At 38.6% G+C, this 21,565-nt stretch overlaps 2 protein-coding genes across 2 annotated transcripts in view; one reads left to right on the top strand and one right to left on the bottom strand.

Annotated features, from left to right (window-relative positions):
* Positions 1 to 8,096: 8,096 nt before the first annotated feature.
* On the bottom strand, positions 8,097 to 13,921 carry perp (p53 apoptosis effector related to pmp22). The gene is made up of 3 exons (XM_016288880.1): positions 13,645 to 13,921; positions 11,323 to 11,463; positions 8,097 to 9,263 (listed from the first exon to the last, which is right to left on the bottom strand). Exons 1-3 carry the CDS (start codon positions 13,847 to 13,849, stop codon positions 9,052 to 9,054), a joined length of 558 nt encoding a protein of 185 aa, XP_016144366.1. The 5' UTR covers positions 13,850 to 13,921; the 3' UTR covers positions 8,097 to 9,051.
* A 6,718-nt stretch (positions 13,922 to 20,639) lies between these two features.
* The window catches only part of psmb1 (proteasome 20S subunit beta 1), a 7,794-nt gene continuing 6,868 nt past the window's right edge, over positions 20,640 to 21,565 (top strand). Inside the window, exons 1-2 of the mRNA XM_016288879.1 lie at positions 20,640 to 20,813; positions 21,361 to 21,468. Coding sequence (XP_016144365.1) covers positions 20,710 to 20,813; positions 21,361 to 21,468 — 212 coding nt within the window. The 5' untranslated portion in view covers positions 20,640 to 20,709. The remainder of the gene's footprint in view (positions 20,814 to 21,360; positions 21,469 to 21,565) is intronic.

Genomic DNA, 21,565 nt, shown 5'->3' on the forward strand with positions numbered 1-21,565 from the left:
AAAAAAAACATGCACAGACAAATCCAAATTAAACCCTGCGGCTCGTGACGACACATTGATGTTCTATGACACGAAACGATCCGTTTGTGCGAGAAACCGAACAGTATTTATATAATTTTTTACCTCTAATACACCACTATGTCCAACTGTCTTTGAGCGCGTGCATGCTATCCGGTGCGTGAGGTGGGTACGCGCTCTGGTGTAGTTTACGCGAGCGCCGGAAGTGATCTCTCGCGCGTATACGTCACTCGTTGTTTACACAGTGCAGTCATTGTAGGTACGACGGCTAATCAAAATGGTACTTACTTAAGCTCATCCGGATTGTTCAAACCGACTTATTCGCAAACTCATTCGGGAGTGGTGACTTTCCACGTATTCCCAGCTTCTGAGCCTGCTCGCCTGAAGTTATGGTTGATTGCTCTTCGGCTGGATATCAACACCCCCATTAACGTAAACTACACCAGAGCGCGTACACACCTCATGCACCGGATGCCGTGCGCGCGCTCAAAGAAGTTGGACATAGTGGTGTATTAGAGGTAAAATATTATATAAATACTGTTCGGTTTCTGGCACAAACCGATCGTTTCGTGGCTTAGGATCAATGTGTCGTCACGAGCCGCAGGGTTTAATTTGGATTTGTTTCTTTTACTCTCATAGATTTTGTTACCATTGCCATGCATTATACAACTGATAGACTGCAACGGTTGGACTTAAAAATCATCAAATGTGTTCTACTGAAGAAACAAAGTCACCTACATCTTGGATGCCCTGGGGGCAAGCAGATAAACATAACATTTTCATTTTCGGGTGAACTATTCCTTTAAGAGTCAACCACGCCTACCTAAAACGGCTCGTTCTCACACACCCCCACATGTCTACATCACTATGTGGGAAGATTTGCATAACGCCGCCAAAATGTTCACGCAAAGAAAGAAGGCGTAACTTTTATTCTCGCTGTAGTATTGTTGCCGCCGCTGCCATGTCGTGAAGGCACTGTGTGCTTCGTTGTGAAAGCGAAACTACTTTGTTTGGTCTTCCAAAAGAGGACGATATCCGCTTCGTCATGCCTGGAGCTGATCCGTGCTGGTCACTGAGGAAATACTACAACTTCGCTGTGGATCGCCGGCTCGGCTTTCACTGTGGACGAAGCGGAGTCCAGCCCGGAGTCGTCACATGTGATGGTAGGGGTGTAACATTTCTGTCACACGCTTGAGGTATTCGGCCAATCACAACGCACTGGATAGCTGGCCAATCACAGCACACCTCGCTTTTCAGACCGATGAGCTTTGTAAACATCGACACGTTTCAGAAAGGCGGGGCATAGAGGAGAAACAATAATGTACAGTATGTGGAAAATAATGTGTTTTTTTAAACTTAAACCATATAAACACATTTCATTACACCAAATACACAAAATAATGTTCTTTTTAGCAACATCATATGACCCCTTTAATGGCTTTGTGTCATTTTTCTAAAAATGCTGAAGAAGTCTCATGCATTAATGTTCGTTAGTTTTAAGATCTCAGCATTAAATGGACAGAGAAAGAGACCAAAAACACGGAATGTGTTGGCATCGTATGATGACATAGTGGAGCTGTTGACATTTCATATTTTATTTATTTATTCATTTTTTCCCACGTGTGGCAATTTTTTTAGTCTGAAGTCTGGCTGAAGTCAAATAGCTGTTTTTTTCGGGAAAATGTTCCAAAGCGTCGTTCCAGTCTCTGTTAATTTGGGTGGCAGAATGGCTCTATTCTCTCTAATAAAATCAGATTTTTGTTTAAATGTAGCGCACTGATCTAGCAAATGTAGCTATAGCCTCCTGAGAACCAGAAAAAAAAAGTTTTGTGAATTTTGTTGTTTTTTTATGTCATCACATGGGTTGAAGCATAAGAAACAAATGGAGAAAAAAACATTTTTGAAAAAATATATTTTATTCATATTTTATTCTATGTCCTTAGTAGAGGACGCCAGGACTAAGTTATTAAAAAAATGAATAAATATACATGAAAAGGCATGTATAGGCAAAAACAATGTTTTATTTTTTTCATTCACCAATCAGTTTTCAGGCTATTTTTAGCCTAACTTTGTACAAAGATGATTCTCAACTTTGTTATGAAAGATATAACAGAATGATCTGATATACTACTGTACTTTATGGAATATGTGCGTAAAATATCCATAAATTGGTATTCCCATTTCAATCAATGTATCTATACACTGCATCTAATTTGCATATTAATGTCTTCTTGGGTCAAACCACAATGAAAAAAGAAGTGTAATAATGGGAGTAAAAACTTTTCATAAGAAGATCTCATATTTCATAGGAATATTGATCTATAATTTCTTTCCCTATTGACTCGTTGTGCCTGATTAACATGATGTTTGTCCTGCTGTCCTCTAGAAAAGTCATATTCCCATTTGAAACCCCATAACATTTTTCTGAGATGATTATTTACGACAAACAATTTGAAAATTAGCCAGATTGAAATGATAATTACAAAACATTATCATATTTCCCTAAGAGTGCTAAATGCGATCATTCTGTCAATATCAGTCATAGACCAAGGAGAGGGAGTGTTTATGACCAAACCTCCAAACATTTGCTATCCCTAAAAAGCTCTGAATGTGCTCTGTACAGGACATCCAGACTTAAACTGTGGCATGTAGGGTCTCAGAGAAATTCACTCAAATATAATGTCCTCTACAGACCTAACATTATGAAGCTGCAGGTCTGAGTGTGCAGTTGGGCCTCCGGGCCAGCAGCTTCACCCTACTCTCTACAGAGGACAAAAGTCTTTGCCTGGGCGATCTCTATTGTAGAGCACCGCCCGAGCCCGCCCACACTTTACATGAAGCTGTTAACACCTCATATATCATCCATTTCAGTGGAACTGTGTGAGTAGATCTTCAATATGATTCGGGCTAAAGCTGATAACGCATAACTGTATATTATAGGCCACCTAAATTGCAGGAGCTTAAACTGATCATGAAGAATCACTCGCCTGTGTGTTAGTGAATTTTGGAGGTGCGTGAGTTCATATACACTACACTATGCTCAATAAATAAATAAATACAGTGCTGCCAACTTAATTTTCAGGGGAAATTGCTAAAGGCAGGTCCATTTCTTACTAAAAGTTGCTAAATAACATGATGTCATTGTGTAACCACGACGCAAAACTGCATCATTGCGTAGAACTGACTGACCATCTCTTGATTTCTAAGCATTTAATAACAATTTCAAAAAGATTTGACTGGACGTCTCACCAAAAATATATGGAAGCACGTTTCCGCCACTGAATAAAAAAGTGAAAAAGGTAATTGCGACTTTGTCTAGTCACTATCTCACAATTCTGACTTTTTTTCTCATAATTGCGTGATATCAACTGGCATTTGCGATTTAAAAAGTCATAATCGTGAGATATAGCCTAAACTCGCAATTCTGAAGTCAGAATTGACCATTTTGATCTCGCAATTGTGAGTTTATATCACGCAATTCTGTGACAAAGTCAGAATTGTGAGATAAAAAGTCTCAACAACCTTTTTTTTATTGTTTTTTATTCAGTGGCGGAAACGGGCTTCCATAAAAATATGATTTGCAATATGTTTGTAAAAGTTATTTATATATATATATATATATATATATATATACACATAAACGATCCTGTTCAAAAGTTTAGTGTCAGTAATTATTATTTTCTTTCTTTCTTTTTCCTTTCCTTTTCTTTGTTGAAAGAAATTAGACTAATACTTTTATTAAGCAATAATGTGTCAAACTGATAAAAAGTGATAGTAAAGACTTGTATTGTTAGAAAAGATTTCTATCTTGAATAAATGCTGTTTTTTAAACCTTTTATTCATCAAAGAATCCTGAAAAAAGCAAAAACATTTCATGTATTTTCTTAATGTACACATTCTGAACAACCGTAATTAACTCACACGATGTGTGTACTGCTAGGCCGCCTGGGTTCAGCTACGGACAGACTGCGCATGCGCACATCAATATTGCTCATTTTTGTCATGCTGCACAACAATTAATTACCGTTTTTGCATTATTGTAAAGTTAAGTTTAGTGTTGTGGTAGGTGTAGACGCTAATAAAACACAATCTAATAGGTAGCCAATTTAATCTAGTTATTTTCCATCCATCCCTAGCTGTATCCCTTCACCTGGCAGATCATTGTTTCCTCTTTCTGTGTAATTTAAAGTGAAAGTGCATGCTTTCTAAGTCACTTTTCCAAAAGTTGCCAAAATACAATTTTAAAATAGCTAAATCTGTTGCTTGATGCTTGTTGAAACACGCACAAGCGCAGTGGTATCGACACTAGAGCTGCTGGTTATTAGCAACCAACCCATACATACGTTGGTACGTTGGGCTGAAAAAAATATCCCAGTGAATCTTTTTGGTTTTTTTGTAGTGTCTCAACTTCTAATTTACAGGTTTCTTTAAAAAAAAAAGTGTGTAAAGTGTTTATTTTCAGGCTTAGACATCAGATATCACAACAATAGTAGGCAGAAAAACTAAGTATGCTCTCGAAGTACAAATTTGTTGTGTTAATATGAGAGTATTTCAAACCTCTGAGGAATAAACATTCAGCTGGTTTATTTCTGTGCTGTTCTGTCCTCAGTTAACCTGTTCCCTTCAGTATGCATGTACCAGATGCTGTCAATGTTTAGACAATGACAGAGAGAAGGGCACATGTGTAATAACAGAACAGGCGTGTCTCTAGGTGTGTCCTCCACATGCCTGTCATCCCGGTGACTCAACTTCAGCAGAAAAACATGCCTGATATTGTGCCTGTGTGTCATATTTCACTGTGTGTACGCTGTAGTTTTGGATTACAGCAAAGAACATTTCAAACTGAATTGTGAAAGGACAGTTATAGCTGTAAGCAGCAACTATGGATTCACACCAAAGGCCAGATTTGACCGTGCATTGTACCCACTCTCAGAAATAAAGGTACAAAACCCGTCTCTGGGGCAGTAGCTTTTCAAAAGGTACTAATATGTTTAATTTAGTTACTAATATGTACATTTTAGGTACTAATATGCTGGTACTTATAAGGTACAAAGGTGTACAAGGCACCGCAACTATACATACTATTTTGTACATCATATTCTTGTCAGCAATGTCAGTTGTTTTTTTTCTGGAGAAACATGCAAATTATCGTCATTTGCTGTTACATCATTAAAGGGGTCATATGATGCGATTTCAATTGTTCCTTTCTCTTTGGAGTGTTACAAGCTCTTGGTGCATAAAGAAGGTCTGTAAAGTTGCAAAGACTAAAGTCTCAAATCCAAAGAGATATTCTTTATAAAAGTTAAGAGTCACGCCTACCTAAAACGCCTCGTTCTAACACACCCCACATGTCTACGTCACTATGTGGGAAGATTTGCAAAATGTTCACGCAAAGAAAGAAGGCGTAACTTTTATTCTCGCTGTAGTATTGTTGCTGCCGCTGCCATGTCGTGAAGACGCTGTGTGCTTCGTTGTGAAAGCGAAACTACTTTGTTTGGTCTTCCAAAAGAGGACGATATCCGCTTCGTCATGCCTGGAGCTGATCCGTGCTGGTCGCTGAGGAAATACTTCAACTTCGCTGTGGATCGCCGGATCGGCTTTCACCGTGGACGAAGCGGAGTCCATCCCGGGGTCGTCACATGTGGTTGCCGCAAGCCCTCCGGACGCTCCTTTGTCGAATCCGCCGGCCACACCGTTTCCTGATCCTGGGAGAGTAGACAACAATGCCGGCTGTTCTGACTCACGGACTGTAAGTTCTTTTTTATATTTAAAGAATTTGCCACTGATGATTCAAAAACGAGTTTTTTGGGCAGTGTAGAGTAGCACTTGTTTGTCATTTCTCCGATCACAAATGCAGACATGGTTTTATGTTTACGCGGCGCGATGCAATGCAACGCGTAAAAATACAGGATAAGTTATTATAATCCATAATTATGTCCCCACTGGATGCAACAAATGCCTCGTTTATAATGGGTTTTAATGTTTTGAATCATCGCTCCGGCTGGGACACGGCATCACAGTATGGTGAGGGGCGTAACATTTCCGTCACACGCTTGAGGTATTCGGCCAATCACAACGCACTGGATAGCTGGCCAATCACAGCACACCTCGCTTTTCAGACCGATGAGCTTTGTAAAAATCGACGCGTTTCAGAAAGGCGGGGCATAGAGGAGAAACAATAATGTACAGTATGTGGAAAATAATGTGTTTTTTTAACCTTAAACCGTATAAACACATTTCATTACACCAAATACACCAAATAATGTTCTTTTTAACAACATCATATGATCCCTTTAATGTCGTTTTGCTGCCATGCTCTGAATGTGATGAGTTGATTTTAAGAGTGAATAGGTTAGATAGCTGAATTCTGATTCAGAAGCCTGGGCTCAAAATGTCTTAAATTCTTGGCTTAAAGTCAATTTACAGTTAGCCTAAAATTTGCTGATGCATTATGCATGAACAGATCAGTATAGATAGGCTATAAAAGCAAGAAATCAGAGTTTAGAGTCCTGTTAGTTCCTGCTGATGTCTCTGCGAAAAATGTCTTACTCTAATTAAACGGAACAAGTTATTTATTTATTTATTGCAAGAAACATGGGATTATAAAACGGATAGTTCCGGTCCTTGATTCTGATTGGCTGAGCCGTGTTCGAAGCTGTTGTAAATTACTCTACAAACACACACCTTTGTTTACTTCTGTGTGTTGCTCGGCAAGCACTTTGTTGGAACCACAACTGTTTCTGAGGAACTACATTGTTTGGTGGAAGAATACTGTTTTTATTCATATCATTACACTTTATTTGCTCTGTTTTATTTTGTGAAACCTAATGTTTCATCACTGCCCTGTTTTTAGGACTTCAGTGGCGTCATCAATCAGCTTTCTCATGATGTCATTTCTCATGATTTATCACTTAGCGTTTAGTTTCAGGTGACTGGCTCAAAACTACTTGGCAGCAGATCTGAATTGATTTATGGCAATTAAGAAGGTCTAGACAGGACTGTTAACATTCATCTCAATAGCAGATGCTTGGCTGGCGCACAACCACCTGGACATTTGAGTTTGAAATCTGCCATCTTTGCTCATGGCCACTCACACAGTGCTTTCTAGACCGTCTTCATTCAAAATAACCAAGTTTCTAGGCCAAATTTTGATACAAATCATGTGCTTAAACACTTTCTGTGCTTGAGCCCCTTAGTAGAGAGAACTACCTTTGATTTCTTCATAGAGCAGCAAGATCATGCACGCACACACACACACACACACACACACAGAGATACATGCACACGCACACAGAGACACGCGCACACACACACACACACACACAAACATACACGCGCACATACACACACACACAGAGATACACACACAGAGACACGCGCACACACACACACACACACACACAGACATACACGCGCACACACACACACACACACACACAGACATACACGCGCACATACACCCACACACACACACACACACAGACATACACGCGCACATACACCCACACACACACACACACACAGACATACACGCGCACATACACCCACACACACACACACACACAGACATACACGCGCACATACACCCACACACACACACACACACAGACATACACGCGCACATACACCCACACACACACACACACACAGACATACACGCGCACATACACCCACACACACACACACACACAGACATACACGCGCACATACACCCACACACACACACACACACAGACATACACGCGCACATACACCCACACACACACACACACACAGACATACACGCGCACATACACCCACACACACACACACACACAGACATACACGCGCACATACACCCACACACACACACACACACAGACATACACGCGCACATACACCCACACACACACACACACACAGACATACACGCGCACATACACCCACACACACACACACACACAGACATACACGCGCACATACACCCACACACACACACACACACAGACATACACGCGCACATACACCCACACACACACACACACACAGGGAGAGATACACGCACACACACACAGACATACACACAAAACTAGCTGTGATTGGCCTCTTAACAGAAAGTCTCCCCTTTATTGAAGATTGATTTACAATTCATATCACTGCAAATGACAAAGTGAATTAATTAGAATCTAGTCAAATGCTCCAAAAAACCTACAAGTTTGCAAAGTTTACAAGCAAAGTACTTTTTATACATTTCTTCCACATCAAACTGACTAATTGAAATTAATTGCTCACGGCATGAATGCATCAAGATTTTCGAAGATTTCAAGAAAAACATCAGGTTGTTCACCAATTTAACTGTAAAAGCAAGCTCAGGATTAGTGCACAAAACCCCTCTTCGTTCACTTCACTTTGGCCATGCAGCCAAACACAAAACACACACTCTTCGCTGACAGTAAGAGCACTTTAGGGAAGTGTGCGATCAAGTATGCACAGCCGCTATTGTGAAAACAAGAACAGGCTGACATGGAATGACATTCATGTAAAATACAGCTACATCATAAAAATATTTTCTTAATGTTGATATGTAGAGATGTTCAAGAAACATACAAATAACAAAACTCAGTCAGACTTTACATTGCAGTGTTCACGTTACAGTGTGAATTCAAAGCAAACTACCTGTATTTTTAATTGTTTTCTTAACCATATTAATGTGATATGATGGACAATATAATGTAAACTGCCTGATATAGAGATTTTGAATAATGCTTTGTGGAGTTCAATCTGTGCTGAGTGATATAAACACACACACACATCAAAGCCAGTCTGTTTGTGAATGATTAATACAAATAACAAAATTAATTAAAATAAACGTTAATAGCATTAGCCCCAAAAGGGCATTGCCCAGTTTGGCTGCACTGACAGCCCTCATCAAAGTCAGTAGGTCCTATGTTTCATTTAGGAAGATGACAATGCTTTTGGAGATCTGTGAGCATTGACATTTAGGCTTGGGTGGCTGAACATTGTCCTTTATGAGAGGTGGGGTTTTGGGGGGTTTCAGGCACTGGTGTAGATATATTTGGGCTTGGCCATGCCGGAAAGCTCATATTCGTAGCTAGGAAGACAGCAGAAGAGGATCCCGCAGCCCAGCATCAGGATGGTGGCCCCCCAGCCGAAGCCGTATGCCCAGGTGTAGTCGTAATAACCTTCATAGATCAGCTCGTTGAACTTGACAGGGTAGATGATCAGAGCGATTATCTGGATGATTACTGGAACCAGAGAAAGCTGAGTCACTTTACAGCGCAACAGATTTTGCAACAAATTTTGTTCAAAGAAAAGTTCAGTTACAGGAAGCCTACTTAAGTTACACTGTTTACAAGTCACCATTTTGCAAAATACTAAACCAGGTAGCATTTAAGACAGACAGTGCAAGCACACTTTTAGGTTTCAGTTGATAAAACAACAGACTCCCTGTTCAGAATGAGCACAAAACACTAGAGGAACATAGCCAAAGTTAATGTGATGAGCTACATCTGTGTTTCCTCCTGTGTGAACCTGAACTCATTTACATTTGGCAGATGCTTTAATCCAAACTATCTGAGGAATCAAACTCATTAATGCCAACATCTCTGAAGCAACAGAATTCAAACGTCTACAGCTTGTCAAGTTAGTTCTGAGGAAAGGGTTTCATGACTTATATCTCCTGCAGTGCTTAAGAGCTGTAGGCCTGGTTTCACAGACAGGGCTTAGACTAAGCCAGGATTAGCCCATAGTTCAATTAGGACATTTAAGTCATTTTTATAAACGTGCTTTAGAAAAAACATTACTGGTGTGCATCTTGAGACAAAACAGAGACACTGATATACTGTATTTTAAGGTCAGTCGGTGCAAGTTTCTTTTAGTTGAAACAGCTCAGACTTACATTTTAGTCTGGGACTAGGCTTAAGCCTTGTTTGTGAAACCGGGGGTTAGTGTCCCAATTATTCCGTTTTTAATCACACACGAACAAAAATGGCTATGTATTCCTGGGTGTCCAACAAGTTCTTTATAAATAGCACCTTATACAAACTTGGCACCAGTTTGTTTTAGTCCATAAAAATGTGTAATCAGTAGCTTAAAGCTCAGCTCAATAAAGCCATCACACTCTGTGGGAGAGCAGGGCGTATCTGCGAGTGTTGCAGAGACATGTGAGTGAAGGCCAAGCCCTGTTTGGGCGTGTAGGGAACTTTCACACTGTGTATGTCTGTGTTTCCAGCAACAAGGCTGTCAATCTCAGACAGAATGAGCTATTGCGGAAACAGGCATAGTTCACAGAGGCAGAGTTTTCAGATCAGATCAGGCTAGCTTACATTTCATAACGAAACTCAAATCAAAGAGGGAGGATTTAAGGAACATTTGAAACATTTATGATGATATCAAATTAGAAAGAAGAGGTTATGATTCAGTCTGGCGATGAATAAGTGAATAACAAAAGTATCCCGTCCCGACAGCCGTTCTTAAAGGAACACTCCACTATTTTTGAAAATAGGCTCATTTTCCGACTCCCCTCGAGTTAAACAGTTGAGTTTTACTGTTTTCGAATCCATTCAGCCGATCTCCGGGTCTGGCGGTAGCACTTTTAGCTGTAGCTTAGCATAGATCATTGAATCTGATTAGCCCAAAGTTCCTCGATTATTACGCCGGAATGAGAGTATAGTTCCTAGCCATATCGGCCTAGAAAATCGCAGCTTTTCATTTTCCGTCGGTCTGAGTACACGATGTAACTACAGAAGAGTCAAGTTTTAAATAGGAGAAATATCGAAACTCTTTGGTCATTTTTGAGCGAGATGCTAACGGTCTAATCAGATTCAATGATCTATGCTAAGCTACAGCTAAAAGTGCTACCGCCAGACCCAGAGATCGGCTGAATGGATTCGAAAACGGTAAAACTCAACTGTTTAACTCTAGGCGAGTTGGAAAACGAGCCTATTTTCAAAAATAGTGGAGTGTTCCTTTAAATTTCACCTGAATACAAGTGAAGAGGATGGGGGAGGGGTGAGAGCGACACTCAATCCCATACCAACAGCAAAACTCACATACATGAGGGCAGAAAGACCGAAATCACCTAAAGCCGTCCTGCTCACTGATAGCTGTGTGCAGAACCATCAACCACAGTCCAGCCAAATCTCTACAGGTTTCCTACGGCTTTATACCATCACACAGCCCAGCCCAACATCCATGTATTATTTAGAAACAATTCAATTCAAAGGAAACGCTCTCGCTGTGGAACTTCCTCAGAAGGGGTGTCCTTGATATCCAACAGATTGATACGGTAAGAAAGTGTCTTACCAGCCAAAATAAGGAGGCCTCCGATTAAAGGCAGCAGAGTGATGTTGAGGCTACAGCAGAGAGCCACAAATGAGACGATGAAGGCGATGATGAGGATGATGAGGCCTATGATCATCAGAGCGGCAACTGCCTGGGCCCATGCTGGAGGGAGAACCGAGAGGACTTTCAGGCACATGCTGCTTATTTGTTTCATCACGGTCACACTAACATATTTAAAAAAAACAAAAAAATTGACCCTTTGTGGGTCAGCAGCTAAAATCAAAACCATAAATTAGTTTTAACATTGGTACACTGTAAAAAATGACCGTGAATTTAACGGTAAAAGACTGTAAAAATGCTACAGTAAAAACCTGTTAAATGGTTAACGGTAAATTCCCCTACTATATACGGTGAAAAACTGTACTGGACATTACATGTATTGGACATTAATTTTACGGCAGTGTACCGTTTTTGGAAGTGAAAAAAATACCGTATAATTTACAGTGAATAACCGTAAATTGACATTCCCAGAATTCCCTGCGTTACATTTCAAATTTGATGTTTTTTGTTGAAATAACTATGTTTCTTCTTAGTTTTTTTCTTATCAGTTTTGTATATTAGGGTTGTGTGTTACACCTAGTGTTGTTAAATGCTTGTTTATTGCGTTATTTCAGTTTCATGTGTGTTACCGTGATGGTGTTTAGTGTTTGTGTGAATGACACTGTGCACCTTCTATATATGTTAGTATATAAAAGCTGCTTGTGATGGGCTTTGGTTCATCATGTGACTTTCTCATCCCCTCCTGCATTTGGTGGATATCAGTGTATTACAAAGGTACAAAACAGATTTCAGTACTTCAGTAGGTTGGTATATTAACATTATATCAGTTAATGAAATTACGGTATTTAACTGTAAAATTAAGTTACAACCGTAAAACCTAAAACGTTGCTAAAATTCCGGCAACCACAGCTGCCGGTTTTTTACCGTAAATTCTACGGAATTTTTTTTACAGTGTAGGGATACAAAGACACTGTGTAAGTGTAAACAAGGTACAGTTAATGCAATGATTGTGTATCTCTTCACTTTCTCTTTATTAATCAACGTGAGCATGCGGAACACATACAACAGGTGAGTTTCCATGAGAAGTTCTAACGTGCATGGTTACACATTAACAGCAATGTTTCACTAGTATCAGTCTTGACTCAGTGCGGCTGTGAGGACTTGTAGAGACAATGCTTGGCTTCCTAACACTCGATAGAGGAATGTGATTTTGCTCCAAGTCTGTGAATACAGTCACACCCAGAGAGCGCTGGGGGGAGGAGGGTGTGCTTGAGTTTGAGGGGGATATGATTTATGCAACTAGTATTATTTGGTCTAACTCTATTTCAAGTCATTTTATCACTCAGACATGAATGATCTTTGGTGTTTAGAAATTGTTATAAAAATACTGCTTGATCGACACTGTGGCCACAGTCCTCAGATAGGCTATACATAACTATATTTTCCATGCCAGTTACTTAACGTATAGCACAAGAGAATTAAAGAAGGATTAAATGCTAACCAAATAATCCTAAGCAGTGGAATAGTGCATCACCATTTAAACCGTAGACTATTATCAAGCTATGAATCATTTAGAAGCACTACTGTTATTTCTACAAAAATAAATGTTTCCAGTAATGGACAGATCTCTACTAATAGGCCTCAGTTTAAACATGTTCAATTGGCAAACTAATGAAAATAACAGCTGAGAAAAGGGGAAGACTGCAGGTTATAACTTGTTCAACTGGTTAAATGCGAAGCAGACTTTGAAAACTGTGAAAGTGACATCAATTATTTTAATTTCGCCCAGAGTATAGATATAGAAAATAAAAGATATAAATGTTATAGAAAATAAAAACGACATTAAAACATATTTTACGGTCTGATGCCACAGCATTATTTTTTTTAGATAAACTGAATTAGTAAATTAGAACGTGGCAATTTTGTTAGAGTGGTATTTAATGTACGTGCCAGTCTGTTTATCATAATTTAGCTGATTTCAATCAAATTTAATGAGCCTGACAAAAAAAAATAAACTAACAAAGCTGGGCTTTATTAAGAATTCATAAGCTTTCAGAATGAAAAACACTTGACACAAAAGAAGCTTATAAACCTGACAAACACAGACATTTTGTTCCTATTATTATGTATCATTTTAAAAAGAATAATCATTTTTAAAAATCCAAAATGAATACAGAAAAGGCTAAATAAAGTGACACTTTTCCACCTGTTTCATTTAGTTTCTGGTGACCGCTTTCACCTGAGCTGTATTTGAATGTCTCAGGACTTGAAGTGAATACTCACGATGCTCCATGAGAGATTTACAGTCCCACTGATCGTTGTGGCCTCGGCACTGTGTCCACATGCTGGCGTAGTGCGTCTTTGCGCCCTCGTCCTCCACCCATCCGGACTGCGCTGCGATGGCGATAATATCGAAAATAATCGCAAACAGCAGAAGCAGAGGCAGGATCCACCTGCACCTCGGATACTCGATCCCACAACGAAACATTTTGGATAATAACGCTGCTCGGTGTCTCCTGGGCGAGTGTGAAGAAGCTCTCGGAATGTTTTCAGGCCACTCTTTATCTGAAACTTTCCCTGAGCTCCACCCCGCAGTGAAACCCGATCTGGAGAGGCTCGACCTGTTTGAATGGAGCGCTTCAGGGCTGGGCACCTACAATTGCACACACAGTACTTCATCATTTTACACTTGCTGAATTTAATTTGAATTGACAATAAACTTTTACAGTACCTTAAAAGTTACACAGCTGTTGTTAAATGACATCTGCATACTGGGAAGTTTCTGTGAATGAGCTGTAGAATGCCATAGGCATGTGACGGTATCAAGTTTCTATGTTGCGATAATTGCACGGTATACGGTATTATCACGGTTTTGAAATAAATTGCAAAAATGTTGTCATAATTCAGTATAACAGGGTTAATAACTTTTTTATAATAAAAACTGAACATTTAAGTACAATAAACCATTGGAGAACAAATTTACAAAGTAAACTATTGTTTCAAATGGATTAAAGTTCAAAAGAATTAACAGGTAACACTTTACAATAAGATCTCATTAGTTAACCTTAGTTAATGCATTAACAATGAGCAACATCTGTAACAGAAGTTAAGTTATTTGTTAAAAAAATACAACTTGTTATTAAATGTTGAAATCAACGAATTCAATTCAAGTTTATTTGTACAGCGCTTTTTACGGTACAAATCATTGCAAAGCAACTTTACAGCAAATTAAGTTTCTACAATATTTAGTGGTAGGTTATCAGTGGTGACTGTCAGTGAATGTACATATGGCAGAAATGTATGGAAAAATCAATTAAAGATGTAATCAAACAGATTATTAACAGCAATTATTATATGATGCAATCAAACTTATCGCAAAATGTGGTAGTTGTGTATGTTGTTTCAGGGTTGGCATCATCTCTTCTCAAGTGTTCTGGATCCAGACTGAAGCTTGTGTAAATCCTAGTTACATCCCGTGGCAAAAACAGGGAAACAAATAGAGACATAATTAGCGTAGCTGCTGTTCCAACCAAGCAAAATGGATTTGTTTAAACCAAACTAAAGAATAATAATGTGCATTTGATCAGATATAACTAAGATTAATAAATGCTTTAGAAGAATTTTTCATTGGCAGTTTATGTTAACTAATGAATTAACTAATGTTAACTAATGGAGCCTTAATGTAAAGTGTGACCGAACAATAAAGAATCAAAACCTTTTCAAACAATATCTACGGCATGTTGTAGTCCAGATTAAAATGAAATTAAATGTAAGTAAGTATTCAGTGCTGCTATGAACACCATAGCGAATACAAAAATCTGAATGGCTGTTTAAATCATTTAAATACATTTCAGAAAGTAGCGCAGCTACGACTGCATTTCTGCTGCTCCATCAGCGCCACCTGCTGTCAGAGAGTGAATGTGCGCTTTCATTCAGCGCGTCTCCTTCACTCCGCTCTCCTGCGCTTAACAATCAATTATTAATAACAATTATATAAGTGTCACTGAGGAAAAGAATCGTGCTATCCTATCACCAATACACGATATTATCATGCTCATCTATTGAATTATTTACTTATAATCATAGCCTGAGATTGAACCAACTCTAGGGTAAGGCTAAAAGCAGCCTAATGATATATATAAATGTATAAACGACACATTATATCTTTTTTAGTCAAGTAAGTAGCATATTGATGTCTTATCATAAAATATTTTTAATATTTATATTTTATAAGATTTAACCTGTTAACAATTTTATAGAAACATTTACTAATTATAATGCTTTAATTTCCTCAGTTATTCAAACAGCAGCTACGGAAAACGAGCATTTAAATTATCAAAGAACATCACTGACTTCAGTCTAGCGTGAGTTTATTCACTGTGAAAAACACTCCCGTTATAATCAGTGAAGCTGTCTACACTGTATGACGAATAAATCTCTTACACTTACAATGCACGTACATCTGCACTTTGTTGTTTATGATGAGAGAATTCGCGAGAGAGCAGAAATCAGTCAGCGAGCGCACGCACTGAACAACAAAACTCAGGTGTTTCAGCGATGACTCATCTGAATGCTTCTGATTGGCCGCTGCATTCATAAACTCAACAGAATCGTGTGTGATTGGTTAAAACACGCAACACTGTAAAATGTGGGAAAATAAATATGATGCAGCAAATAAGCCTAATATTGATTAGATATTAGAACTAGCCTGATAATAATAATAATAATAATGTCAAAAGCAATAGCAAGGCAAGGTGATTTCTCTGATTATATCGTCGATACACAATAGGCTACTATTGGCACAACCCTAAATATTTGTTTATGTAAACTGTGTGGCTGGTTTTGCTCTATCTGATGGCAGTGAGAAGTCCATGTGTATGCATGTTTGTGTGAGACACAGAAAGTGAGTTTGTAGTGTCCTTCGAAACGTGTCCTTGAATTTAACATAGGCCTAAAAACTTGTGGACTTTGAGATTAAGAGTATTTTATTCATTTGAAACAAATGCTATATATATTTTTTTTAAATACAGTTATCAACACTTTAATACTTTAGATTATATTTACTGCATACAATACATAAACACAGAACACTAAAGAAAATTATGAAATTTTCAAAGGAACGTTAATTTAAGCAAACCCTGTCATGGAAGTGTCCGTTTCTGCAATTACTCTATCATCAATATTCAGTAAACCTCTATATTACAAACTGTCATGTTATGTACAGACTGTTTGAAACCTGGTGTTGATCGCAATACTACAAGCGCTCCCTAAAAGATATATGGCATGTGTAGCATATAGCATGACACTTGAATTTAACATAGGCCTAAAAACTTGTGGACTTTGAGATTAAGAGTATTTTATTCATTTGAAACAAATGCTATATATATTTTTTTTAAATACAGTTATCAACACTTTAATACTTTAGATTATATTTACTGCATACAATACATAAACACAGAACACTAAAGAAAATTATGAAATTTTCAAAGGAACGTTAATTTAAGCAAACCCTGTCATGGAAGTGTCCGTTTCTGCAATTACTCTATCATCAATATTCAGTAAACCTCTATATTACAAACTGTCATGTTATGTACAGACTGTTTGAAACCTGGTGTTGATCGCAATACTACAAGCGCTCCCTAAAAGATATATGGCATGTGTAAAAACAAATGTACAGAATGAACAAACATACAAACTGTGGGGACTGTGGTCTTGCAAACTTAGTTAATAAAATCGTGTGCATGCTTTCTTTTCTGACACATCTACTATATTGACTAATAATCTGGTCATTTTTGCTGAATTTGCATGAATCAAAGGGCGTATTCATTTTCAAGCCCTGAAACGGCCTAATCAGAATAATTCAAGGGAAATCATATGTCCACCCTTTTAATACGCCCATGAAGAAACTATAGTGCTGTCTGATTCCTGTGCTCACCATTTCACGTGAATCAGAGCTGACCCGTTTATGGGCTGCATTGGTGGGTGTGGCTTTTCTGTCAACCATTCAAGAGGCATATAGTGGCAGCAGATGAGACACAGCTCTAGAGACATCAATTAGTTTACAGACTGAATGTTCCCATGACTCAGGAAACATTACCATTTCAGCAAAGAGGGTGGAGAAAGCACTGCTTGAACAGGTTCTGAAACCACAGGTGCCTGCAGGCGTCTGTCACACCCAAAGCTGAACCTCATAGTGTTCATTTACCAAAATATGGTTATATTCATCAGTAGCTAAAAATGCATGCTTCAGCATTGAATACAAGCTGTAGGTTGCGTAGGAAGGGTTGACTATTATATCTTTTTTAGTCAAGTAAGTAGCATATTGATGTCTTATCATAAAATATTTTTAATATTTATATTTTATAAGATTTAACCTGTTAACAATTTTATAGAAACATTTACTAATTATAATGCTTTAATTTCCTCAGTTATTCAAACAGCAGCTACGGAAAACGAGCATTTAAATTATCAAAGAACATCACTGACTTCAGTCTAGCGTGAGTTTATTCACTGTGAAAAACACTCCCGTTATAATCAGTGAAGCTGTCTACACTGTATGACGAATAAATCTCTTACACTTACAATGCACGTACATCTGCACTTTGTTGTTTATGATGAGAGAATTCGCGAGAGAGCAGAAATCAGTCAGCGAGCGCACGCACTGAACAACAAAACTCAGGTGTTTCAGCGATGACTCATCTGAACGCTTCTGATTGGCCGCTGCATTCATAAACTCAACAGAATCGTGTGTGATTGGTTAAAACACGCAACACTGTAAAATGTGGGAAAATAAATATGATGCAGCAAATAAGCCTAATATTGATTAGATATTAGAACTAGCCTGATAATAATAATAATAATAATGTCAAAAGCAATAGCAAGGCAAGGTGATTTCTCTGATTATATCGTCGATACACAATAGGCTACTATTGGCACAACCCTAAATATTTGTTTATGTAAACTGTGTGGCTGGTTTTGCTCTATCTGATGGCAGTGAGAAGTCCATGTGTATGCATGTTTGTGTGAGACACAGAAAGTGAGTTTGTAGTGTCCTTCGAAACGTGTCCTTGAATTTAACATAGGCCTAAAAACTTGTGGACTTTGAGATTAAGAAACAAATGCTATATATATTTTTTTTAAATACAGTTATCAACACTTTAATACTTTAGATTATATTTACTGCATACAATACATAAACACAGAACACTAAAGAAAATTATGAAATTTTCAAAGGAACGTTAATTTAAGCAAACCCTGTCATGGAAGTGTCCGTTTCTGCAATTACTCTATCATCAATATTCAGTAAACCTCTATATTACAAACTGTCATGTTATGTACAGACTGTTTGAAACCTGGTGTTGATCGCAATACTACAAGCGCTCCCTAAAAGATATATGGCATGTGTAAAAACAAATGTACAGAATGAACAAACATACAAACTGTGGGGACTGTGGTCTTGCAAACTTAGTTAATAAAATCGTGTGCATGCTTTCTTTTCTGACACATCTACTATATTGACTAATAATCTGGTCATTTTTGCTGAATTTGCATGAATCAAAGGGCGTATTCATTTTCAAGCCCTGAAACGGCCTAATCAGAATAATTCAAGGGAAATCATATGTCCACCCTTTTAATACGCCCATGAAGAAACTATAGTGCTGTCTGATTCCTGTGCTCACCATTTCACGTGAATCAGAGCTGACCCGTTTATGGGCTGCATTGGTGGGTGTGGCTTTTCTGTCAACCATTCAAGAGGCATATAGTGGCAGCAGATGAGACACAGCTCTAGAGACATCAATTAGTTTACAGACTGAATGTTCCCATGACTCAGGAAACATTACCATTTCAGCAAAGAGGGTGGAGAAAGCACTGCTTGAACAGGTTCTGAAACCACAGGTGCCTGCAGGCGTCTGTCACACCCAAAGCTGAACCTCACTGCATGTTCATAGTGTTCATTTACCAAAATATGGTTATATTCATCAGTAGCTAAAAATGCATGTTTCAGCATTGAATACAAGCTGTAGGTTGCGTAGGAAGTGTTGACTATAGTGAGAGCACTTCAGTGTTCTGTGCATTTGTCTTTGCAGTGAAACTAGGGGTGGTAGTAATATGACAGGGCATGTGGTTTCAATGAGGTTACCATTAGATCCAGGGTTTTTCATTCTTGGCATTTATCCAGAGAACTGGAGTATTAAAAAGGATAAGCAAGTATTGATGCATGTGCATTTTACATGCCAAAAAGCTCATTGCCATTTATTGTAAAAAGACAGAATGGCCCACTTGTTGGTTTTAAGAGAAATATCTTCATGCTTTGCAATGGAAAAGATAACCTATATTCTAAAGGGTAAAGAAGCTAAATTTAAGAAAATCTGGAGTCGTTTTTATTATTATTTATTGAATGTAGGGATATTAACAATATAATAGAGGATCAAGTATTCAAAAATATGTTCATGTGCATTATATTAACCCCTTACAGCTGTGGTTGTTATTGTTTGCAATGGATTATTAAACCCAGCTTCCAAAGTACGTACTGTATTAACCTAATGCTGGTTTGTGCTATCACACTTTTCATGTTATATGTTTTTTTTTGGGTACATTGCAAGTGTTGTTACAGACGCAGTATGTACATGTGTCAGTCTTGTAAGTGTTTGAAGAAAACTTTAGGGGTAGCACTTTCTCGCCTAATTGCTTCTGCTTGTATTGATTTTGGAAATAGTTTTGAATGTAAGTGTCTGTGAAGAGTCGTTGCTCTGTGACTGTCCCGAATAGATAGATAGACTAGTAATAAATATAGGGATGGGGAAGTGGAAGAGGTTACAGATGGAGATCTATTCATTCTATATCATATAAATAAAGAAATCATTTTAAAATATTTGGAATATACAGGAAGAACACACTGATCACAAAAGATGAACAATTACAGATACATTTATTTATTAAAACATACAGAAATGCACAATGTATTTTTTAGATTCTAGATTTTGTGTAAGTGGTTATCCATTTAGGGCTTCATTGGGATTTCTCTGTATAGACTACATACTGATATATTAGCTGCTTTACTGCATGAACACGGATAGCAGTGGCTTGTGTTACTTCACAGAGAGTCTTCAGATGAATGCTAACCCTGCTCACACAATGCGAGTCACTGAGAGCTTACAGTTGACTAAAGTAACCTCTGTGGAGGTGCTTGTTTTATTCACCTTGTGAGTAAATGAGGCTTCCAGCAGACGGCGGTACGAGCTGCCATGTGCCTGCGAACGTTGTGACGTAAGCGCACAGGAAACAGAGGACCTGTCAACTTCCGGCGGCCATTTTGCGGTGATACAGCGAGTTTTGGTGAAGGGGCTCATGATGATTTCTGCTCGGGCTTATGGAGATAATGGAAAGATGAAGGAGCATCACTACACAGGTCCAGTGGAGCATAAGTTCTCTCCTTATGCCTTCAACGGAGGGTAAGAAGCGGCGCTTCCTCGAGCACAGGAGCCAGAGAACAGGGCAGCAGAAGTTCAGAAAGTCTGTTTCGCGACTCCTGCTTCTGCTAGTTTCTCTCTGCTAACTTCCCGGAGTTAAACTCAGTCGCAGGAGTCTAGCAGCACGGTGTAACTGATAGAAGCTGTGCTGATTTTACTATCACCAGTGCAGCATTCGACGGGAAGCCATGCTTAGTCTCAAAGTCAAAACAGATGATATCTGCACTATGAATATGCTATGTAGATTTGTGTGGCCTATTATTGATTTCTGCAGACTTGTTTCAGTGCCACTGCACTGCACTCTGAGAAGGCAGATCATACTATTCTTAGTTTTCATCATTTAGTTGGATGACAAAGAACCTATAATTTGTACATGAACACTAAATGACTTAATTTTAAACAATTTGAGTACATAATCTTAAGTCAGGTGTGGAAATAGTCCTCTGTCCTCACTGTAAGTTGTGAGGAAATCGCTGAGCTGTACTGTTGCGTTATATAATGTGTGTTTTGCTTCATCTCATCTTCTCAGGACTGTGCTGGCGGTGGCTGGTGAAGACTTCGCTCTTGTGGCTTCAGACACGCGTTTAAGTGAAGGATACAGCATCCACAGCCGAGACTCACCCAAATGCTACAAACTGTGAGTGTGTGTGTGTGTGTTTGTGTGAGAGTGAGTGAGTGTGAGAGTGAGTGTGTGTGAGAGTGAGTGAGTGTGTGTGAGAGTGTGTGTGAGAGTG

The sequence above is a fragment of the Sinocyclocheilus grahami genome, unplaced genomic scaffold (assembly GCF_001515645.1).
Source record: "Sinocyclocheilus grahami isolate Dianchi unplaced genomic scaffold, SAMN03320097.WGS_v1.1 scaffold235.1, whole genome shotgun sequence".
In the NCBI taxonomy this organism is placed as follows: Eukaryota; Metazoa; Chordata; class Actinopteri; order Cypriniformes; family Cyprinidae; genus Sinocyclocheilus; species Sinocyclocheilus grahami.